The sequence below is a fragment of the Canis aureus genome, chromosome 19 (assembly GCF_053574225.1).
Source record: "Canis aureus isolate CA01 chromosome 19, VMU_Caureus_v.1.0, whole genome shotgun sequence".
In the NCBI taxonomy this organism is placed as follows: domain Eukaryota; kingdom Metazoa; phylum Chordata; class Mammalia; order Carnivora; family Canidae; genus Canis; species Canis aureus.
In genome coordinates this window covers 1212348-1236471 of record NC_135629.1, presented here as the reverse complement: position 1 = coordinate 1236471, position 24124 = coordinate 1212348, and the positions used below count along the sequence as shown (strand labels likewise).

Sequence of the window (24124 nt, the reverse complement as noted above, 5' to 3'; positions counted from 1 at the left end):
TTTTGCTGGCAAGTGCTATGAAGTTAGGAGCTGACTACCATTTTCAAAGGAAGAAATCATATTTCTGATCTTGTTTTTTTATCCTGAGAGAAGAAATATTTAAGCATTTCTTAAATGGGATGATTTGCAGGGGTCATGTTGGGGTGATTAGTGGTCATCTGAGATGTGACTTGCTGGAGGGGGGGAAGAAGGGAATTGTGGGTGTTGGGGAGAACGTGGCCAAAGACCTGGCTGACGGCACAAGCTGGCTTCCTAGCAGGAGTCTTCTCCTTGCTGTCTGTGGATGAGCTTGAGAGTCAGGTGGCCCTGGAATGTCATGTGTACTTGAGCATGGGAGAGATGGTCTGTGACACCATCTTATTCTTAAAAGGACTTCTGTCCTTATGTTTCCCACCCCCAGTTTTGAAAGCTGGCCAGAATAACTTGTTCTAATGTCAATGAAATGATATTTGCTGATTTCTCTCCTGAGAGACTGCCTTTTCCAGGAAGGCTTGGCCTGGCTTTGTGCCTGGCCAGTCTTACCCTTTGTCATTTTCTCTCCATCTTAGGCCAACACTGGACAAATTGATGATCCCCAGGAGCAGCACAGAGTGATCAGCAGTAACCTCGCCCTTATTCAGGTGACTCTCTCCTTTGTCCAATTGATGAATCTCCTCCTCCCTGCTTTTGAATCTGCCAGGCCTGCTCCAGATAGGAAAGGTGACAACTAAGTAAGTGCTTATCCCTGCATTCTGGACTGAACTTCGGGAATGGGCTACCTGTCCACCCTGCACCTACCAGACCACACTCATACAGCACCTGGAGGCTCAGCTCAACTACAGGGCACCAGCATGTCTACCTGAAAGTAGATGCTGCTTCTAGGAACCTAAGGTCTCTCTAGCGACCACCCCCACCTGTCTTTTAAGACTGGCTTATTGAAAGATTTACCTGTACTTGCTCACTCCTCTTTCTCATAGCCTGGATGGAGCTAACAGCTCTCTCTTCCCCCTATTTTGACTCAAGTTGTGCTTGCCAAGGTCACTGACATCCTAATTGGCATACCTTCTGCTCACCTCATACACATGATCCTACTTACTTTTTCTAGAGCATCTGTGATTCTTCCTGCCTGGAGGGTCCTCCTAGGTCACCATCCTGCCTCTCAGCCTGTTCCTTTTAGCCTTTGCAGGATACTTTACCCCCCTTCCTCTATGCCTTTGTCCCTTAAATGTTTCATGCTCAGTCAGACTTGTACCTCCTTCTAGCAGACCCTCATTGGGCTAAATTCTCATCCTCGGAATCTCAGAGTATTACAGAGTCAGGAAGTCTGGGGCATGGGGAAACTGAGAAGAGGTTGGTTCAAGGCAGGAGAATAAGTGGCTTCATCTAGATCCTATGGGATTATTTGGCCACTAAAACAACCCAGACTCAGATCAGATGGGCCTGGAGTTAAGGCTGTCATTTATCAACTGGGTGGCCTTGTGCAGGACACACAAGATTTGCTTAGCTGTATGTCTCTATCGAATTAGTTCACCTGAGTTCCAGAGTCCCTATTTCTAGCTACCCACTGGGCATCTCCATCTACCTGTCCCAGAAGCATCCCCGAAACAGCTTAGCCAGATCTGGCCTCATCACCTCATCTTCTCACACTCCTCTCTAGTGAAGTTCCCAACCCTAAAGAGTTTGTTGGTTGAAAGCTCATTTTGGAGGTTGACCAGCTGGTGGCCCTTGGGCAAGTCACCTCATCTTATGTATAAGATGGGCCATTGTGAAATGTTAATTGTGGAGGGCTGTCGCACCTGGCCAGCTTGTGGTAGTCTCACAATCATGGTTGCTGGGCCCATTAACCAGGCTAGAGACCAAGTTGCCCTCAGAATCTCTCTGCTCTTCATCCTTATGTCCAGTTGCTGAGGAGTCTGCCTCTGAGTTGTGCTTGAATCAGCCTTGCTTTTCCTCCTCACCTTGGCCTCTTGGTCTCTGGCCTCACTGACTGAAAACCTCTTCACTGTTCTGTCCCAGGCTTCTTCCTCTCCAGTCCTCCTCTGGATGGCCACCTGAGTGACCTTTTCTAAATCCTAAACCTCATCAAGAATCCTTCTCCTAAAGTTCTGTTGCTGGTTGTTTTCAGAGATGTTCCTGGTCTGGTCCTGTCCTACAGCCTCATGTTCCTTTGCATATGTGGTTGTCTCTCCTTGGACTGTCCTTTCTCTTCTGTTCTCCCGGCAGTGAAGCTCCAGTTGGGTCTCAGGTCCAGCTCGACACTGGGTACTCTTTGGGGCCTTGCACATGCTGCTGGGGTGGCCCTGGTTGCAATTCTGTGTTTAGATGTCTGCCTTCTCCACTTGAGCTGAGTCATGTGGGCCAGGCCCATGGCCTGTGGCTAAAGAACTTTGGAGACTAAATGAGATGCTCCTGATACCCTTAACAGAGGGTCTGGAAAGGGGCAGGTAACAAACCCCTCAGTCATCGAATCCTGGTCCATAGGTGTGCACATTTCTGCATGATTGATGCTTTTTTTAAAAAAAAAGATTTATTTATCTATTTATGATAGACAGAGAGGGAGAGAGAGAGGCAGAGACACAGGCAGAGGGAGAAACAGACTCCATGCTGGGAGCTCAATGTGGGACTCGATCCCAGGACCCCAGGATCACGCCCCGGGCCAAAGGCAGGTACCAAACCACTGAGCCACCCAGGGATCCCCTGATTGATTCTTAGCATTCATTAAGTCCCACTCTGGGCCAGGCACTGGCTTGGATATTGTCCTGATCATGCATGGATATAATTTTTTCTCTTCCATTTTTAGAAAAGCTTAACACTGAATCATAAGTGGTACAATAAGTTTCATAATTGAGCTTTTAATAACTGTATTCTATCACAAATATACCCACAGGGACTCCTGGGTGGCTCAGCAGTTGAGCATCTGCCTTCGGCCCAGCATGTGATCCTGGAGAACCAGGATCGAGTCTCACATCTGGCTCCCTGCATGGAGCCTGCTTCTCCCTCTGCCTATGTCTCTGCCTGCCTCTCTCTCTGTCTCTCATGAATAAATAAATTTTAAAAAAACTCTTAAAAAAAACAAATATACCCACAATATTTAACAACTTGTAGGGCCCACGCAGAGCTGGTCTGGAAGGGCCAATGCAAACTGTCCAAACTCAGCCCTGTTCCACTTCATTTGATTGTCACCATGAGGATGCACCTGCAAATGTTTGTAGGCTTCTACTCGACAAATTATACTGCAATGAAATTGTTCTCTTTTTGCATGTACTTCTTAAGAGCTCTTCCCACAAGTTCACAGGTTTGAACAATTTAAAGTTCTGGATTTTTCAAAAAAGGATTATGAAATATTTGAATTCTTAATAGCAAGTAATAGCAACAGTATTAATATTTCAATTATTAGTTTCTCCATAACCTCACCAGCATTAAAAGTATTCTTCTGAATGGCTTTCTGCATTTGCTGATATAAGTATGTGCCCATAGACAATACATGATACAACTTTCTGTGTTTTTAAGCATAAAATGTATTGCACTGTACATATAATGTATTGCACTGTACATATAATTCCATAACTTGTGCTTTTAAAGTGACTTAATGAATGGAAAATCACTTAGACTAGCAGATAGTAAGCACTTAGTAAATATCAGCTCCAGTCATCATTATCACTATTACCTGGTTCTTTATTCACATATGTGAATGTTTTCCTGGGAAGGTGCTAGAACATAAAGTATATGGATAAATTGTAGCCAGACTTACCACCCCCCCACAAATTCCTATATCAGTTTTACCATCTATGTATAGGAGAACCATTTTCCCATATATTTCTTAATGTGTATTTTTTCCATTTTTTAATAATTTATTTTTGATTGATGTTCATTTAAAAAAATTTTTTTAATAATAAATTTATTTTTTATTGCATCCCGGGGATAAATCCCACTTGGTCATGGTGAATAATCTTCTTAATGTATTGTTGGATCCTATTCGCTAGTATTTTGTTGAGAATTTTTGCATCCATTTTCATCAGGGATATTGGTCTAGAATTCTCCTTTTTGGTGGGGTCTTTGTCTGGTTTTGGAATGAAGGTGATGCTGGCCTCATAGAACCAGTTTGGAAGTACTCCATCTCTTTCTATCTTTCTGAACAGCTTTAGTAGAATAGGCATGGTTTCTTCTCTAAACGTTTGATAGAATTCCCCAGGGAAGCCATCTGGCCCTGGACTTTTGTGTCTTGGGAGGTTTTTGATGACTGCTTCAATCTCCTCCCTGGTTATTGGCCTGTTCAGGTTTTCTATTTCTTCCTGTTCCAGTTTTGGTAGTTTGTGGCTTTCCAGGAATGTGTCCATTTCTTCTAGATTGCCTAATTTATTGGTGTATAGCTGTTCATAATATGTTTTTAAAATCGTTTGTATTTCGTTAGTGTTGGTGGTGATCTCTCCTTTCTCATTCATGATTTTATTAATTTGAGTCTTCTCTCTCCTCTTTTTAATAAGGCTGGCTAATGGTTTATCTATCTTATTAATTCTTTCAAAGAACCAACTCCTGGTTTTGTTGATCTGTTCTACAGTTCTTCTGGTCTTGATTTCGTTGAGTTCTGCTCGAATCTTTATGAACTCTCTTCTTCTGCTAGGTGTAGGATCTATTTGCTGTTTTTTCCCTAGCTCCTTTAGGTGCAAGTTTAGCTTTTGTATTTTAATTCTTTCCAGTTTTTGGACGGATGTTTGTATTGCGATGTATTTCCCCCTCAGGACCTCTTTTGCTGTATCCCAAATATTTTGAACGGTTGTATCTTCATTCTCTTTAGTTTCCATGAATCCTTTTAATTTTTCCCTGATTTCCTGGTTGACCCTTTCATCTTATAGCAGGATGGTCCTTAACCTCCACATGTTTGAAATCCTTCCAAACTTCTTCTTGTGATTTAGTTCTAATTTCAAAGCATTATGATCTAAAAATATTCAGTGGATGATCCCAATCTTTTGGTACTGGTTAAGACCTGATTTGTGACCCAGTATGTGGTCTATTCTGGAGCAAGTTCCATGTGCACTTGAGAAGAATGTGTATTCAGTTGCATTTAGATGTAAAGTTCTGTAAATATCTTGAAATCCATCTATTCCAGTGTATCATTTAAGACAGAACATAAAGACTCCTAACTCTGGAAAACGAACTAGGGGTTGATGGAAGGGGAAGAGGGCGGGGGGGTGGGGGGTTGTGAATGGGTGACGGGCACTGCGGGGGGCACTTGATGGGATGAGCACTGGGTGTTATTCTGTATGTTGGTAAATTGAACACCAATAAAAAATAAATTTATTATTAAAAAAAACTTGTTTCTTTGGAGATGTTGTGTGTAGAAGATCTGTTGATTGTAGAAAGCACTACATTCAAGTCACCAACTATAAGTGTATTATTATCTTAAGTGTGTCTTAAGTTTGGTTATTAATTGATATACTTGGCAGCTCCCACATTCGGGGCATAAATATTCATGATTTTCAGGTCCTCTTTTGGATAGATTCTTGAAGTATGATATAGTGTCCTTCTTCATCTCTTACTACCATCTTCGGGATAAACTTTAATTCATCTGATATAAGGATGGCTACCCCTGCTTTCTTTTGAGGACCATTTGAATGGTAAATGGTTCTCCAACCCTTTATTTTCAGGCTGTAGGTGTCCTTATGTCTAAAATTAATCTCTTGTAGACAGCAAATAGATGGGTCCTGCTTTTTTATCCAGTCTGAAACCCTGCACCTTTTGATGGGGTCATTAAGCCCATTCACGTTCAGAGTTACTATTGAAAGATATGAATTTACGGTCATCATGATATCTATTCAGTCCCTGTTTTTATGGATTGTTCCCTTTGACTTCCTCATTCTAATACAACATCCCCCTTAGTATTTCTTGCAGAGCTGGCTTGGTGGTCACATATTCTTTCAGTTTTTGCATATCTTGGAAGCTCCGTATCTCTCCTTCTATTCTGAATGAGAGCCTTGCTGGATAAAGTATTCTTGGCTGCATGTTCTTCTCATTTAGGACCCTGAATATATCCTGCCAGCCCTTTCTGGCCTGCCAGGTCTCTGTGGAGACATCTGCTGTTAATCTAATATTTGTCCCCATAAATATTAGAGATTTCTTGTCTCTTGCTGCTTTAAGGATCTTCTCTTTATCTTTGGAATTTGCAAGCTTCACTATTAAATGTTGAGGTGTTGAGCGGTGTTTATTTATTTTAGGGGGGAATCTCTCTATTTCCTGGATCTGAATGCCTGTTTCCATTCCCAGATTAGGAAAGTTTTCAGCTATGAAATACATACAAATACATATTCTGGACCTCTGTCCCTTTCGGTGTCCTCGGGAACCCCAATTAAATGTAGATTTTTCTTTCTGAGGCTGTCATATATTTCCCTTAACCTATCCTCATGATCTTTTAATTGTTTTTCTCTTTTTCCCTCAGTTTCCCTCCTTGCCATCAAATTGTCTTCTATGTCACTGACTCGTTCTTCTAACTCGTTAACCCTCGTCTTAGGACCTCTAGTTTGGATTGTATCTCATTTAATTGATTTTTAATTTCTGCCTGATTAGATCTAAATTCTGCCATCATGAAGTCTCTTGAATCCTTTATGCTTTTTTCTAGAGCCACCAGTAGCTCTATAATTGTGCTTCTGAATTGGCTTTCTGATATTGAATTGTAATCCAGATTTTGTAACACTGGGGGAGAGAGGACTGTTTCTGGTTCTTTCTTTTGAGGTGAGGTTTTCCTTCTAGTAATTTTGCTCAGTGCAGAGTAGCCAAAAACAAGTTGTACTGGAAAAAGGAGAAAAAGAGAGAAGAAGAAGAAGAAAAAAAATAAAAAAGGGGTGGGGAAGCAAACAGAAAACAAAAAACGAGGGGGAGTATCCTCTGATTCTATATACTGTAAATCCCTCAACTTCCCCTGGAACTTTCCAGTGCTGCTTGGTCAATAACTTGCTTTTCCCCAGTCCTTCCAGCTGGTCTTCTGGGGAGGGGCCTGTTGCTGATTCTCAGGTGTGGGCACCTGGGGGAGCTGCCCAGCCCCGTGCCAGGTGCACAGCTCAGTGGGAGTTGTTTATCCTGTGAGGCCCCTGCTCAGTCCCAGGTATAAATGGTGACACCAGGAGGAGCAACAACAGTGCTGGCGGCCAGCTCTCCTGCCCTGGAGTCAGCTCCCGCAGTAACTACCAGAGCTCTCACTCCGCAGGGACCTGGATGCTCTGGGGGGGGGGGGGGGTGCCGATCTGCACAGCTCGGGGGCAGGAGCGTCCTCGCTGTCCTGGGCCCTCCCAGCCTCTGCCCATCCCGGGGGGAGCGCCAGATCTTGGGCTGTGTCCCCGGCGCCCTGGGCTCCGGGGCTTGCGCTGCTAGAATCACGCTCCCAGGGCCGCGCAGCTCCCCCGCGTGGAGCCGCCACCGTAGTCGCCCCACCCCCAGCTGCTGCTGGGACCCCCGGGGCGGCGTGCGCTGCAGCCCGTAAGGGAGCTCAGGGGTGGGGTCTGGTGCGCTCTCCCCGGGGCGCAGATCCTCTGTTCGTGCCCCTGGGAGCCTGCGGGCAACCCTGCCCCTCCTGGGGTCCTGCCCCAGCTCCCTGTGAGCACCTTTCTGTCCGGTAAGGTTCGTAACGCTCCTGCTTCTCCGGGCCTGGGCTTTCCTGTCCTGGGGGCACTGGCCGGGCAGCCTTAGCCCGGGTCCTCGTGGGGCCCCTCCCCCTTGGATGCTTTTTTATTTATTTAGTTTTTTCTGTCTTCCTACTTTGATAGAAGCGTGAACTCTTCTCACTGTAACATTCCAGCTGTTCTCTCTTTAAATCTCAGGCTGAATTCATAGGTTTTCAGGATCATTTGAAAGTTAGCTAGGGGACAGGTGACTTGGGGACCCTACTCTTCCAACATCTTGCCCCGCCTCCCAAAACTATGTCTTGATAATGAATATGCCCTAACTTCCTCTTTATATTTTTCTTTTTTTCAAATTGTCTTGGCTGTTCTTGTACATCTACTCATCTTTGTGAATTTTAAGATGAGTTGTTAAGTGCCATGAAAAGTCTTGTTGGGACTTTGATGGGAATTACATAGGCTAACTTGGGGAACATTTTTCATCCACATATATGGTAGAGTTCCCTGTTTATTCAACCTTCTTTAATAACACAGCATGTTTCCATTGAGACATTTGAATTACAGTTGACCCTTGGTTTACACAGGTTTGAACCGTGCAGGTCTGTTTCTGTACAGATTTGTTTCAATAAATATAGTACCATAGATGTATGATTCCTTATGATTTTCTTAATTTTCTCTTCTCTAGCTTACTTTAGTGTAAGAATACAGTATGTAAAACACATAACACACAAAATATGTGTTAATTGACTTTATGTTATGGTAAGGCTTCTGGTCAATAGTAGGCTATGAGTAGTTAAGTTTTGGGGGAGTCACAAGTTATACACAGGTTTCAACTGCACAGCATGTCAGTGCCCCTAATGCCTATGTTGTTCAAGGGTCAGCTGTACTGATAACAGATGCCAGTATCTGATATTCCGACCTGCACCTCACAGTACTGGCTTGAGTAAGTGGCAGTGCTGTGTCTCCACTGAGATGAGATGAGATGGGAACTGCAGCTAGGATTGAGGAGAATGTAGAGAAAGGGGAATACTAGCACACAGGGCAGGTGCCTAGGAAGGAAAGTCAGGGAGAGAGATGGAAAGTGTGCACAGAGACTCCCAAGGTGTAACTGTGGGTCGTGGAATGTTTTCACCTTGTAGGGGAGGTTGGTTGTCTGGGTAGCTGGAGATTACAGAGCACTTTTTGCCCAGAGCAGTGAGAGGAGCCATGAGCAAGAGACTCGGGGCCCTTGGCCAAGGGCTGAGGAAAGGATTAAGATTTCCTGATGGAAGATAGCACTGAACTAGCTGCAGAATAGGAAAACAGTAGTTTTCAAGGGAGTTGGATTGAAGCAAGGTGTCAGTCTTTGTCTTTCCCAGGTTGGAGGGGCCACTGGCAGATTTTAGGGCAAGGGAAGGGAGGTAGTGATGAGTGGCATACTGACATCTCCAGGTCAGAGAGGAGGCGGAGTGAAAGGCAGAGAGAAGCAATGGTGGTCAGAGGCACCTTCCTTCATGTTTCTGATTTCTGCCCTGACAGGTGCAGGCCACAGTTGTGGGGCTCCTGGCTGCTGTGGCTGCCCTGCTGCTGGGTGCTGTGTCTAGGGAGGAGTTAGACTTTGCAAAGGTGGAGTTGTTGTGTGCCAGCAGCGTCATCACTGCCTTCCTCGCCGCGTTCGCCCTTGGTGAGCTGTGCCCCCGCCCCAGTGACCACCCTCTCCTGGATCTCTCCCTGCCCCATTCCTCAGTGTTCTGCTCTCAGCTCTTTGTTTCAATTCCTTGAGATGTGAAAGATGGGAGTGCCGATGATGAAGCCTCACCTGTCCTGGCAGGGTAAGGAGGAGAGCCTGTTGGGTTTCTAAGACCCCTGTTAAATTAAAGGTGGGCAGGGAGGATGATGAGTCCGCTCCTAGGCAGGGTGTGTGTGCCGAGTGAGCTGCTGACTCCACTTCTCTTCCCTCTGCTTGTTTAAAAAACTGGACTTCACTCATTAGACACATTCATCTCCTCATTCATCCATCCACCCATCCTTCCATCCATTCACTTATTCATTCATTCAGTCAGTCTGTAAACTTTTCTTGAGCATGGCTTTGCATATGGGCCTGTGGCAGGCTCTGGAGGCTGTAGTCAGGGTGAGGAGCAAGGCTCAGATTTTAACTTCAATGTCATCTCTGCAGAGATGTCTTTTCTGACTACCTTTGAACAAATTCTGCCCTCTACCCTTCCCCCAGTTGCCACCATGCTCTTCTGCACCATGTACCTATTTACCTTTATAGCACTTGTGAAAATCTGTAATTATCCACTTTTTCCATTCATTTGCTGTCTCACCTGCTAGCTAAAATGTCAGCTCCTCAGAGAGGGGCCCTGCTTCTCCTATTCTGCCCTGATCACACTGCCTGCCACACATCAGATCTTCCTACATGTTTGCAGAAAGCAGGAAGACACAAGCATTGACAGATATAACCCTGTCTTCAGGGAGCTCATGCATGTCAGTGGCAACCACAGTGACTGGGCAGTTACCATAGAATGTCACCTAGTCGCTCATTACTCAGCACTTACTGAGTGTCTACTGCATGCCAGGCACCGCTGCAGTGCTAGGGATGCTCTGTTGAGTGACTGCACCATGTTGCGATGTTTATATTCTGATGCAGAGTGAGACATCTGTACATGAGCACATAGATAATTTCAGCAAAGTGCCAAGTATCTCCTTTCTGAGCCCTCGCTGATCAGAAATCTAGGGAAGCCTCCCTCCCCTGCCCCCATTGACAGTTATGCTTTCTTTTCATGTCCTGTTTGTGTACTTCAAATGCTTATTCATTTATTGGGCACTGTCTGTTCTTCCACCCGACAAACATTTACTGTATGAGTACAGAGCCTGATGGTTATTTTCAGTACCTAAAATAGGCATATTACCAGCTCTTAAATGTTTGCTGAGTGAATAGACTTAATTCTGGTTCTCTTCTGGACTGCATGTCTGACCATCTCTTGCAAACCGTGTGCAAGTGCAGGAAAGAATAAGTGAAAATGTAAATTGGATTTGCATTTGCTCTTCTGTCCCCCAGCTGACTGCTCACAAAACACCTTTGAGCTCAGTGTTCTGTAAGATAATGTGGCAGGTTATTTGGCGGCCTCTCCTCCTTCCTCTGTTAATGTATATATATAATCAGGAGGGAGGGTAGGAGGGCAGAAACCCAGGAAGAGATCCACAAACTCTGCTTCCCTGGGTAGGATGTGTGCTCCTGGTCAGGTTCGTGTACCAGTCTGGCCAAGGAAAGAACAGGATGAGTGCGCCATACCTTCTGGAGAATTAGAGCCCAGGAGATCTTTGACATGAAGTCTCCTCTGAAAACAACACAATCAGATGATTCAGGAGGGCACTCCTGTTCCTGTGGGACCCTTTGAGAATGCCATTTCTAGCTCCCATTTTATAGATGAGGAAACCGAAGTGCAGCTCAGCCTCATGATCCAGAGATGTGTAGACATTCCAAAACATTGCTGGTGGCTCATAGTGGGACCTTAGCATGACTGTGCTGTAAAGCCAGGTGGTGGGAAGTGCTCTCAATCTCGTGGTGTCTATGTAGTCCCATGGGACTGTCACCAGACCATCAGCTGCACAGACTCAACTTCACTTAGAACTGACATTTCAAAAGAGATAAAGTAGCTATGACCTGGTCACAAAATAAGGCACAGACTGAAGCCAGTGGTGGCAGCGTTAGTAAGGCATTGAGGTGATAATTATATTTAGAGTTACAGAATCCCGGGTAAAGTGTTAAAGCAACAATAGCCAAGATACAAAGTACCTTCTTAAAGACCCAGTGGATTAAGTCCTAGGCAGTGGCTGAGGGCTAGAAGATGGTACATGACACTCACCTCAGGACACAGGGTTGGGATGGGAAGTAAGACCCTGGGGGTCTCCAGCACGAAACCTGAAAATCCAGCCACCTTCCCCGGCAGAGGCCACCTGTTGCCTGCACCTTGCCGGGCTCCTGTTCCCCAGAGATGCGGCCCCACTGTGGGCACTGCACTGCAGTCTGCATGTGCTTCTACATCCTTCCCTCTCTTCCTACCCTGGGCCACCTACATGCCACCCCATGGCTCTCTCAGCACTCTCTGCCCCTGCCAGTACTCCCTCTCACAGACTTTGCTCCTAACAAACGTCTCCTGTGGCCAATCCCACTGAGGCACCTGTTTCTCCAGGGATGCCAAGGGACACAGGAGGCGATGCTCTGCCCCCGGGGCTCCACTGCTCAGAGCAGTTTCAAAGTCATTTTTCCTGTAGTGAAGGGCTGTGAACTTCATGTCTCTAATTCTAGGTTTTTTGGGAGCCCAGGAATCACCTTCCTGCTATCTCCCCCATGGGTTTGAGTGTATCATCAAAGCTCTCAGGCTGCTCCTTGACATTACAGCCACAAGTCACGGGGTCTTACCCGCCCCCCCTTCCCGCCCCCGCACAGCCTTCTCAGGCTCCAGTGTAGCGGTCAAGCGGAGTGTCAGGGCAGCATGGCTCCAGGCCAGATCTGCGTGGTTAGACGTGAGTTACCGAGCAGCCCCCTGACCACCTTCTCATCCTGTGCTTTGAGTTTCCTGTGTTTCTTCTCTGCAGGAATGCTGATGGTCTGTATAGTGATTGGCGCTCGGAAGTTCGGAGTCAACCCAGACAACATTGCCACACCTATTGCTGCCAGCCTGGGGGACCTCATCACATTGTCCATTCTGGCTTTTGTTAGCAGCTTCTTCTATAAACACAGAGGTAAGGAGTGCCCCAGAGAGGAGGGGCCCATAGGCAAAGCTGGGTCCAACGTCTGCACCCAGCTTGCAGCATTCAAATCAGGAAGCCGTCACACAGAAAGGAAACTCTGGGGTCTGCCGTAGGATCAGAAATCCTACTTTTCCAGAGGCAAAGCCTGAGGTCATTCAACAAGTTTGAGGTGTTCTCCAGCAGGTACCTGAAGCCCTCCCAACCATTCAGGTTGGCACATAGGTTATCAGTCTCCGCCTTAGGTCAAGGGTGCCAGAGGAGGCCAGGGAGGGCTGGAGGCTGGCCTGGCCATTTCAGCGCATCCTCATAGGTTAACAGAGTTCCATGGGAAGGCAATTCACACTGGACCCATACAAAGCCCAGGAAGGGACTCCCAAGGACGAATGTCACAGCCATGGGCAGCGGCAGCAGCCTGTGCTCTCTGTACCCATGTGAGGCAGGAGAGGCCCACGGCTCCTCCAAAGGTAGCCCAGTGTCCTGGTCAGCAGCCGAGGGAGGCACTGACACATCTTATATGACAAGCCCTCGAGGCCAAGGGCCTGATTCTGCCACGGGTCTCCCCAGGTCTGCCCTGGGAGCACCGAGCTTTGCTCACACCCTGGGCCGTGTAGATAGGCAGCATGCCTCTTGCCAGATGGTTCTCACCGGCTAGGTTTGCACAGCTGATGACTACTCCCCTCTGAGCATCACAGTGGTCACTTGCCCCCTAAGCTGGCCACCCATAATTGTTTGGATCTAGTTAAGTGTGGATTCTGAACATGGTCACAACCCTGAGTGCCAGGGGGCAGGTGGCATCAGTCCATTTTCATGGCTCACTCCAGCTTGAGAAAAAGGACAGAGGGCATGAGTAGCTGCAAAGCTGGCCATGTTCTGGGCCCTAGGAGACTCTTGGTTGCCAAGAAGGTCACCTTGGGCTGGCCTCAGCCAGCAGCAGGACTGGCATCATTAATTAACTCTGGCTTCAGTCCTGATTTCTGTGTGTTGGCTTGAATCCCGGTGGGCCACCTCTTTGCACTGTAGTCTCACATATGCCCATCTGAGGAGTAGCTGAGAACATGAAATGAGTTTGTGCTTGGGAAGTGCTGAGCACACAACTCACCCATGTCACAATTCCACCAATGCACCATTAATAATAATAATAAGGTTGGGGTGGGAGGAGATGGAAGAGGGTACTTATGTCAAGAAAATAGCAAAAAAGAGAAGTGAGGACAAAGAGGAGCTTCTCCAAGTTGCTTTAATAAGATGGTAAAAAATTCTTTGAGAGATGTTAGGTGGTCTACCTTAAGCTGCCAGGGACAAAAGTGTCTCCTCAGACCTCTAGCACCCTTAGCTCTCAGCCTACCCCTCATCTTTGCAGCCTAGGCTATGGCCCAGCAGGCCATGCTCATGTGCCCTGGCACACATCCCCTCTCTCCCCACAGAAAATCGATATCTAACACCGCTGGTCTGTATTGGCTTCATGGCCCTGATCCCCATGTGGGTCCTCATTGCCAAGCAGAACCCACCCATCATGAAGATCCTGAAGTTCGGGTGGTTCCCAATCATCTTAGCGATGGTCATCAGCAGGTGAGTGTGAGTGAGGGCTGCCACCACCTTCTCCCTTCCCGTGCCACCCCCAGCCCTGTGGACAAGGAGAGTAGCCTAAGAGCTGCAGAGCTGGAGCCAGGGTGGCACTCACTTCCTCCATGATCATGGTGCCAGTTGAGTCATACCTCTTTGTTCTTCACCTCTTTCCCTCTCACCAAGAACCTTAAGCCTTCCTTATTCTGAGAGGCAGTCTTATTTACAATTTCAGGAGCACCGGAGAGCCAGGAAGAGCTGAACCTGGGAATATCAGCTGAGTGCACTGCCGCCATGGTCCCCTCATGGTGCCGCAGAACCCTGGGTCTCCCCTCATGGGATGCCAGAGCTCTCACTGGCCTCAATCCCTGCTAGGTTGCAGGGAGTCCCTCACCCCTGCAAGGCTGCAGGCTCCAAGGCAACAGCTCTGTGGACACCATTTGTACAGCAGAGCTAGCGGGACCTGGGGGGCTGAGGGATGAGTGGTCCTGAGCCCTTCAGCTGAGCTCAGGTCTTCCACCCTCAAACTCCATCCTCCAGAGCCCTTTCTGTTAGTAGACCTGGATGGGGGTCACCCCAGTCTTTTCTGAGGTGCTCTCTAACTGTAAATCTCAGGGAGACGCTGTTATGGTCTAGATGTTGTTGCTTCCAGAAACTCCTGGGATCCTTTTATGGACCAATTTAACCAGTCCAGGGCTGGAGGGGCAGGGCAGCCTTTGCTAAGCTACAGGGGCTGGTGGGAGTGAGGTCTTGTGGCATCCTTGAGAACAAGGAGCATGAGGATGCTCCTGCAGATTCCATTTTCTGCTCAGGAAACAAGCATTTCAGTGGCGGTTCAGGCGCTGTCACGTGGGAGAGCCCAGCCAGCTAGGTGGCCTTGGAACAGAGTTTGTCATACTTTTTTAATGGGCTGACATTATCTGATGGGCCTTCTGGAACAGCAGAGGCTCAGAACAGAGGTGGACCAGCAAGTGTGCATAGTGCAGGGGACCCTGGGGAAACTAGCTTAACTATAACAGATTTTGTGGAGGAGTCAGGAAAGTATTCACTAAGCTGAGAGGGCAATGCTGATGAAACATCCCGTATAGGGGTGAAGTGGGTCACCTACAAGGGTAAACTAACCATTTGTCCTCTACCTTCTCCCCAGTTTTGGAGGTCTCATCTTGAACAAGACTATTTCTAAACAGCAGTACCAGGGCATGGCCATATTTACTCCCATCATCTGTGGTAGGTCCTGGCAGCAGCATCACCTGGGGCCCCTGGGCCGGGGTGGTGGGACCTGCACAGCAGCCCCTTCAGAGATCTGGCCCCACACCCTCAGAGGCCGAGTCTGGAAACAGCCATGGCCATGCTTCTGCTGGGCAGTGGCTGCTGGGTTGGCTTGTCTCAGGTGGAAGGAGACCCCCGAGGAGAAAGCCCTGCCTACTGTCCGCCAGCCCACACCCTTTTCTTCATAGTCACCGCAGAGACTTGAGCTTCCCATGGAGCTAAATCCCCCACCTTGAAAGCACACAGTGTCTTAGTCAGGGTTTACTGGCTCCTGCGGACTGCAGGTGCCTTCAGAACTGGGGTGACATGGTTTGGCTTTATATGTTTTTAAACTTAGATTCATTGATGATATTCAAAACTCAGACAGTTGTACATAAAAATGTGGACTTCAGTCTTCTCCTTAAAAAGTAAGGCTATGACAATAATGAATTTATGCTCTGGGTGAGGTGAGAATCAGCTCCCCCTGAGAGACAACTTGTGCTGACGGCTTTGCCTGAATCACCTCCATTTCCCATAGTCTTTCACCTGACCCTTCACTGATTCACGTTCTAGGCTTAGACTCTGTGGGCATTTGTGGTGAGGACCTCTCTTTTAACCAAAGCTTGGTTCATGTCCAGCTTCTGATAAGGATCTGTAAATGGGACCAGCTGGTTGGGAGAGGAACCAAACATGATGACTTACTGCGCACTTTGCTTGGTCCCGGGCCCTGGTGCTCTGGGACTGCAGAAACAGGCTTCAAAGACCCTTGAGCACTCCTCCTCTTTACTTCTGTGGGAGCCCTGGTGATTATTCCTTGCGTGTCAGTGGGCCACCCAGCAGGTTTTCTCCCAGCACAAGGGGCTGGCCACCTACAGGGCAGCAGTAGCCAGATAAGGCCCCAGTGTTTAAAACCTGGAAAGACTTCCATGGATGTCACCAAGTGAGATGCCTCTGGGGTCACATGAGTAGTTTGAATGCGCTCAGCAGGTGTGACAGTAACCGGGTGGTAAGGAGTAGCAGGGAACAGGTCACACTGCGGCACGTGTTCCTGGTGTGGACAGAGTGGGGCCTGCTCAGCTCCAGCCAGTAGCTGCTTGGCAAGAATGGAGGTCTGGAGTGGCCTGACCTGACTTGTTAGGAGAAGCTAGCAATTAATGTGAGTTACTTCTTAAAAGTTTTTTTATTTTTTTAAAAATCATGAGGGTCTAGCAGATAGATCTGCAACTGTGCTCTGCCTGTAGACCATTTTTTGTACCCAGGGCAGTTGGTTTCTCCCTCTGGAGCCCACTGGGGCATATCTAGCCCAGTGAGGGGTTGTTCCCCAGGGGGCTGAAGAAATAGAATGGGGGCAGTCCGCCCACCCTCTAAAAGAGATAGCTATGGGTTGGACCCATTCTCGGCCAGCCCCAAATCCTGGCCCTAAAGAGTTCCTTGGCATGGCTTCTGTCACCTGGGCCCCGTGGTCCTGTCAGAGTGGGCACAGTCTGCTCACTGTGGAAGCAGGGGCCTCAGCAATAAGCCCCAGACCTGTTGCATCCGTTTTCTCCTCTTCCTTGCTGCTGTCCCCCACTTTCTTTTCTGTCTCCTTCCCACCTTAGGGTAAAAAATATCCCTTCATGATCTCAGATGTTCCAGTCTGTAATCTGGTTCCTTGAGTGGCATATCAAGATACCTTCCATAGACCTTCCCGTCACTGTCCTCCATCCTCCCTCCCCCTTCACACTCATCCCTTTGCCCAACATATACATGTTAAAAACCTACTTTGCTGGTCATACTTCCTTCACCATAAGAGGTAGCTGTCAAGGAGATGCAGTTATCACCTTGATACCTCACTCACAAAGTCCAGTTTACCCTTGCTTGGGGCCAAACAAGATCTGTGACCAAGTGGTAGGGATGAAGAAGAGATACAGTGCTGAATCAGTCAAGGAAGGCTTTCTGGAGGACATAGACTTAAAATAAGGGAAGAGAAACAACATTCTTTTCCTCCTCCCAGGTGTTGGTGGCAATCTGGTGGCCATCCAGACCAGCCGGATCTCCACATACCTGCACATGTGGAGCACGCCTGGTGTCCTACCCCTCTGGATGAAACAGTTTTGGCCTAACCCATGCTCCACGTTCTGTACCTCAGGTGGGTCTGGTGTGTTCCAGAGGCCACACAGCCACTTCTTTAAACAAGTAAAATTTGCTGTCACTGGACTCTGGTCTGTAATAACAGATGCCTAAGACCAGTACCGACCTCAGCGCAGATCATCTTCAAGGACGCAGCTCTTCCTCCCAGAGACTTGACTCTCCACCCTGCCTGTAGTTGACTTACTGATTCATTCAAGTATTTACTGAAGGTCTGGCAGGTCCTAGGTGCAGTGATGAGTCAGAGAAACATGATTCTTGCCCACAGGGATATGCATAGTCCAGAAGAGCAGATAAACACACCAAAAAAAGGGACCTTTAACTACAAATTGTGGTATCTTTTAAAATACAGAAGCACAGGGTGCATTGAAAGGAATTTCAGGAGATACTGAGATTTGGGTTTAGAAAGTTCCTCTCTGAAGACCATAGGGGGCAGGGGATGGTGCGAGGGGAGGGTGGGGGGGATGCATGCAGGAGTGCTTGAGGTGGGGGTGGGGGCAGGGGAACGGCATGAGCAAAGGAAGCAGGAAGAAGCAGGAAGGAGCTTGGTAAGTCTGAAGAAGTGAAAGGCCAGTGAGGCCTGAGCATAATGAGCAGAGGAGAGGATGGAGGAAGCTGAGACCAGAGAGGGAAAGAGGAGTTAATTATTTTAGGGCCGTGAAGCTTGAGGAAGGGAGACTGGATTCTATTCTGAGAACCACTGGAAACCATCACAGGTCTTTTTTCTTTTGATTACTTTTAAAAATTGGATCTTTTCTCCCATTGCATTTTCTTTTATCATTTCCTTTCTGTTTCAAATACTAGCCATTCTTTTAGGATAAGTTTGCTGGCACATCCTAGAAGGATATTTTTGCTGGATGTAAAATTCAGGGTTGATGGTTCTTTTCAGCACTTGAAAAATGTACCACTTTCTTCTGACTTCTCTGGTTCTGATGAGAAATTGCTGTCATTCAAATTGTTTTTATTGTATACACAGGGTGACATTTATCTTTTGTTTATTTCAAGGCTTTTCCTTGCTTCTTTGAGTTATGATGCACATTGGTGTGGATTTCTTAGGGTTTACTATATTTGGAGTTCACTCAGCTCCTTGAATACATGGATTTATCTTTTGGCAAATTTGGGAAATTTAGAGCCATGATTTTTTTTTTCAAATATGCTTTCAGCCCCACTCTCTTCTTTTCCTCTGATATCCTGATGACATGAATGGGGGATCTTTTGTTACAGTCCCACAAGCCCCTGAAGCTCTGTTCGATTTTACCCCAACGAATTTACTCTCTCTTGTTCAGACTGGCTAATTTCCATGTTTTTTCTTGAAGTTCACAGATTCTTTCCTCTTCCCTCTCTAACTCTGCTATTCATCCTTTCATTGATTTGTTTTGGGTTTTTTGGCTATTGTACTTTTTCAGTTATAAAGTTTCCACATGGGTCTTCCTTGAATCTTGTTTCTTTCTGGAGACTTTGTTTTGTTTTGTTTTTTACCAAAACTTTCTATTTTCATCATTTGTTTCAAGTATATTTGTAATGCTGGTTGAAGCACTTTTATAATGGATCCATTAAAAATGCTTTTAGATAATTCCATCTGCACCATCTCATTCTTAGTGTCTGTTGGTTGTCTTTCTCATCACATTGAAATTTTATTTCTTTTATAAAAAGGGATTTCAGAGTGAATCCCAGGCATTCAAGGTATAGGTTACAAAACTCTGGGTCTCATCGAAGTCTTTTTCAGTTCCCTCTCCTGACCCTGCACCACTGAAGGAAATGGAATGCATTGCTTCCTTACTGCTGGGGAGTGGTTTGGGTAGAATCCCAGATTTCTACCACCCCCACCATCCATACCATCTCCATTCACACACTGAGGGAAGAGAAGCACCTCATTGCTGGTAGTCTGACACCACCCTGATGGAAAAGGAGAGAGATGCCTTGTTATTGCTGCCCACATGGCCTTCACATACAAGATGGGGTGGGGGTCTCATTACCACCAAGCAGAGTACCACTTACTTTCCACTAAGCCTTCTCTATCACACCTCAACTGGAAATGATGAGTGCCGTATTCCACCTAGAAGTCAAGGCTCCCTCTTGGATCTTTGCTGATGGAAGTGGGGCTGTCATTTTTCCTGTGATGTTTGACTGGAATAGAGCAGTTGTTGTCTAAGTTTTGTGTTGTGCTTGGCTTTCCCTCTTTTGGCTCTTTGGTTAGACGAAGCAGGCTTTTATTGATTTTTTTTTTTTTTTTTTTTTTTTTTTTTGGTCTGTGGCCATTGAAATTTCTGGGTTGCTGACTTCTCCAGCATCTGGTCTGGGATATATGAAGCAAAACTTCCTCCAAACACCAAAACAACTCAGAGAACTCCTCTCTGTGTTGTTGGTCATGTCCCTAGGCCTCTGGTCAGATCATCTTTCTTCTCCACTTTTTATTTTATTTTATAATAATAAATTTATATTATACTGGTGTTCAATTTGCCAACATACAGAATAACACCCAGTACTCATCCTGTCAAGTGCCCACCTCAGTGCCCGCCACGCAGTCACCCCCACCTCCTGCCCTCCTCGCCTTCAACAACCCGTAGTTCGTTTCCCAGAGTTAGGAGTCTTCCATGTTCTCTCTCCCTTACTGATATTTCCCACTTATTTTTTCTCCTTTCCCCTTAATTGCCTTTCACTACTATTTATAGTTCCCAAATGAATGAGACCATATAATGTTTGTCCTTCTCCGATTGACTTACTCCACATAGCATAATACCCTCCAGTTCCATCCATCTCGAAGCAAATGGTGGGTATTTGTCGTTTCTAATGGCTGAATGATATTCCATTGTATACATAAACCACATCGTCTTTATCCATTCATCTTTCGATAGGCACCAAGGCTCCTTCCACAGTTTGGCTATTGTGGACATTGCTGCTAGAAACATCGGGTGCAGGTATCCCGGCGTTTCACTGCATCTGTATCTTTTGGGTAAATTCCCAACAGTGCAAGTGCTGGGTCATAGGGCAGGTCTATTTTTAACTCTTTGAGGAACCTCCACACAGTTTTCCAGAGTGGCTGCACCAGTTCACATTCCCACCAACAGAGCAAGAGGGTTCCCTTTTCTCCGCATCCTCTCCAACATTTGTGGTTTCCTGCCTTGTTAATTTTCCCCATTCTCACTGGTGTGAGGTGGTATCTCATTGTGGTTTTGATTTGTATTTCCCTGATGTCAAGTGGTGCAGAGCATTTTCTCATGTGCATGTAGGCCATGTCTATGTCTTCCACTGTGAGATTTCTCTTCATGTGTTTTGCCCATTTCATGATTGGATTGTTTGTTTCTTTGGTGTTGAGTTTAATAAGTTCTTTATAGATCTTGGAAACTAGCCCTTTATCTGATAGGTCATTTGCAAATATCTTCTCCCATTCTGTAGGTTGTCTTTGAGTTTTGTTGACTGTATCCTTTGCTGTGCAAAAGCTTCTTATCTTGATGAAGTCCCAATAGTTCATTTTTGCTTTTGTTTCTTTTGCCTTCACGGATGTATCTTGCAAGAAGTTACTGTGGCCAAGTTCAAATAGGGTGTTGCCTGTGTTCTCTCTAGCATTTTGGTGGCATCTTGTCTCACATTTAGATCTTTCATCCATTTTGAGTTTATCTTTGTGTATGGTGAAAGAGAGTAGTCTAGATTCATTCTTCTGCATGTGGATGTCCAATTTTCCCAGCACCATCTATTGAAGAGACTGTCTTTCTTCCAGTGGATAGTCTTTCCTCCTTTATCAAATATTAGTTGACCATAAAGTTGAGGGTCCACTTCTGGATTCTCTATTCTGTTCCATTGTTCTGTGTGTCTGTTTTTGTGCCAGTACCACACTGTCTTGATGATCACAGCTTTGTAGTACAACCTGAAATCTGGCATTGTGATGCCCCCAGCTATGGTTTTTTTTTTTTAAATTCCCCTGGCTCTTCGGGGTCTTTACTGATTCCACACAAATCTTAAAATAATTTGTTCTAATTCTCTAACAGTCCATAGTATTTTGATAGGTATTGCATTAACCAGGAAATTGCCCTGGGTAACATTGACATTTTCACAATATTAATTCTTCCAATCCATGAGCATGGAATATTTTTCCATCTCTTTGTGTCTTCCTCAGTTTCTTTCAAAAAGGTTCCATAGTTTTTAGGGTATAGATCCTTTACCTCTGTGGTTAGGTTTATTCCTAGGTATCTTATGCTTTTGGGTGCCATTGTAAATGGGATTGACTCCTTAATTTCTCTTTCTTCAGTCTCATTGTTAATGTATACAAATGCCACGGAGAATGTGAACTGGTGCAGCCACTTTGAAAAGTGTGTGGAGGTTCTACAAAGAGTTAAAAATAGACCTGCCCTACGACCTAGCAATTACACTGCTGGGGATTTACCCCAAAGATACAGATGCAATGAAACGCTGGGACACCTGCACCCCGATGTTTCTAGCAGCAATGGCCACAATAGCCAAATGGTGGAAGGAGCCTCGGTGTCCATTGAATGATGAATGGATAAAGAAGATGTGGTTTATGTATACAATGGAATATTACTCAGCCATTAGAAATGACAAATACCCACATTTTTTTCGACATGGGTGGAACTGGAGGGTATTATGTTGAGTGAAGTAAGTCAATCAGAGAAGGCAAAACATTATTATATGGTCTCATTAATTTGGGGAATATAAATAATAGTGAAAGGGAAAAGAGGAGAAGGGAGAAGAAATGTGTGGGAAAATCGGAAAGGGAGACAGAACATGAGAGACTCCTAACTCTGGGAAACAAACTAGGGGTGGTGGAAGGGGAGGAGGGCGGGGGATGGTGGTAAGTGGGTGGCGGGCACTGAGGTGGGCACTTGACCGGATGAGCACTGGGTGTTATTCTGTATGTTGGCAAATTGAACACCAATAAAAAATAAATGTATTATTTGAAAGAAGATAAAAAAATAAAAACTTAAAAAAAAAAAAAACAAGAAATGTCACTGACTTCTGGGCATTGATTTTGTATCCGGCCACACTACCAAATTCCTGTATGAGTTCTAGCAATCTTGGGGTGGAGTCTTTTGAGTTTTCTATGTAGTGTATCAAGTCATAGGGGAAGAGGGAGAGTTTGACTTCTTTGCCAATTTGAATGCCTATTATGATTTTTGTTGTCTGTTGTCATCGGCAAAGAAGGAGAGTTTGACTTCTTCCTTGCCAATTTGAATGCCTTTAATGTCTTTTTGTTGTCTGATTGCTGAGGCTAGGACTTCCAGTACTATGTTGAATAGCAGTGGTGAGAGTGGACATCCCTGTCTTGTTCCTGATCTTAGGGGAAAGGCTCCCAGTGCTTCCCCATTGAGAATGATATTTGCTGTGGGTTTTTTGTAGATGGCTTTTAAGATGTTGAGGAATGTTCCCTCTATCCCTACACTCTGAAGAGTCTTGATCAGGAATGGATGCTGTATTTTGTCAAATGCTTTATCTGCATCTAATGAGAGGATCATATGGTTCTTGTTTTTTCTCTTGCTGATATGATGAATCACATTGATTGTTTTACAAGTGTTGAACCAGCCTTGCATCCTGGGGATAAATCCCACTTGGTCATGGGGAATAATCTTCTTAATGTATTGTTGGATCCTAATGGCTAGTATCTTGTTGAGAATTTTTGCATCCATGTTCATCAGGGATATTGGTCTATAATTCTCCTTTTTGGTGGGGTCTTTGTCTGGTTTTGGAATTAAGGTGATGCTGGCCTCATAGAACCAGTTTGGAAGTACTCCATCTCTTTCTATCTTTCTGAACAGCTTTAGTAGAATAGGTATGGTTTCTTCTTTAACGTTTTATAGAATTCCCCTGGGAAGCCATCTGCCCCTGGACTTTTGTGTCTTGGGAGGTTTTTGATGACTGCTTCAATCTCCTCCCTAGTTATTGGCCTGTTCAGGTTTTTTATTTCTTCCTGTTCCAGTTTTGGTAGTTTGTGGCTTTCCAGGAATGCGTCCATTTCTTCTAGATTGCCTAATTTATTGGTGTATAGCTGTTCATAATATGTTTTTAAAATCGTTTTAATTTCCTTGGTGTTGGTAATGATCTCCCCTTTCTCATTCATGATTTTATTAATTTGAGTCTTCTCTCTCCTCTTTTTAATAAGGCTGGCTGATGGTTTATCTCTCTTATTAATTCTTTCAAAGAACCAACTCCTGGTTTTGTTCATCTGTTCCTCAGTTCTTCTGGTTTCGATTTCATTGAGTTCTGCTTGAATCTTTAGTAACTCTCTTCTGCTGGGTGTAGGATCGATTTGCTGTTTTTTCTCTTGCTCCTTTAGGTGTAAGGTTAGCTTTTGTATTTGAGTTCTTTCCAGTTTTCAGATGGATGCTTGTATTGAGATGTATTTTCCCCTCAGGACTGCTTTTGCTGTATCCCAAAGATTTTGAATGGTTGTATCTTCATTCTCATTAATTTCCATGAATCTTTAAAATTCCTTCATTTCCTGGTTGGCCCTTTCATCTTTTTGCAGGATGGTCCTTAACCTCCACGTGTTTGAAGTCCTTCCACACATCTTGTTGTGATTTAGTTCTAATTCCAAGGCATTATGGTCCGAGAATACGCAGGGGGCGATCCCAATCTTTTGATATTGGTTCAGACCAGATTTGTGTCCCTGTATGTGGTCTATTCTGGAGAAAGTTCCATGTGCACTTGAGAAGAATGTGTATTCAGTTGCGTTTGGACGTAAAGTTGTGTAGATATCTGTGAAATCCATCTGGTCCAGTGTTTCATTTAAAGCTCTGGTTTCTTTGGAGATTTTGTGCTTAGAAGACCTATCGAGTGTAGAAAGCTCTACATTAAAGTCACCAAGTATAAGTGTATTATATTCTAAGTATGTCTTAACTTTTGTTATTAATTGA

The 24124-nt window shown here is 45.6% G+C and overlaps 1 protein-coding gene across 10 annotated transcripts in view; it reads left to right on the top strand.

Annotated features, from left to right (window-relative positions):
• The window catches only part of SLC41A3 (solute carrier family 41 member 3), an 84726-nt gene that overhangs the window by 54336 nt on the left and 6266 nt on the right, over positions 1-24124 (top strand). For 7 of the 10 annotated variants that reach the window (XM_077857549.1, XM_077857543.1, XM_077857544.1 and 4 more), the window contains 6 exons: positions 549-620; positions 9105-9249; positions 12168-12314; positions 13745-13889; positions 15031-15110; positions 17125-17259. In XM_077857549.1, the coding sequence (XP_077713675.1) occupies positions 549-620; positions 9105-9249; positions 12168-12314; positions 13745-13889; positions 15031-15110; positions 17125-17259 (724 nt within the window). The remainder of the gene's footprint in view (positions 1-548; positions 621-9104; positions 9250-12167; positions 12315-13744; positions 13890-15030; positions 15111-17124; positions 17260-24124) is intronic. The other 3 variants (XM_077857548.1, XM_077857550.1, XM_077857551.1) reach the window with 2 other exon arrangements.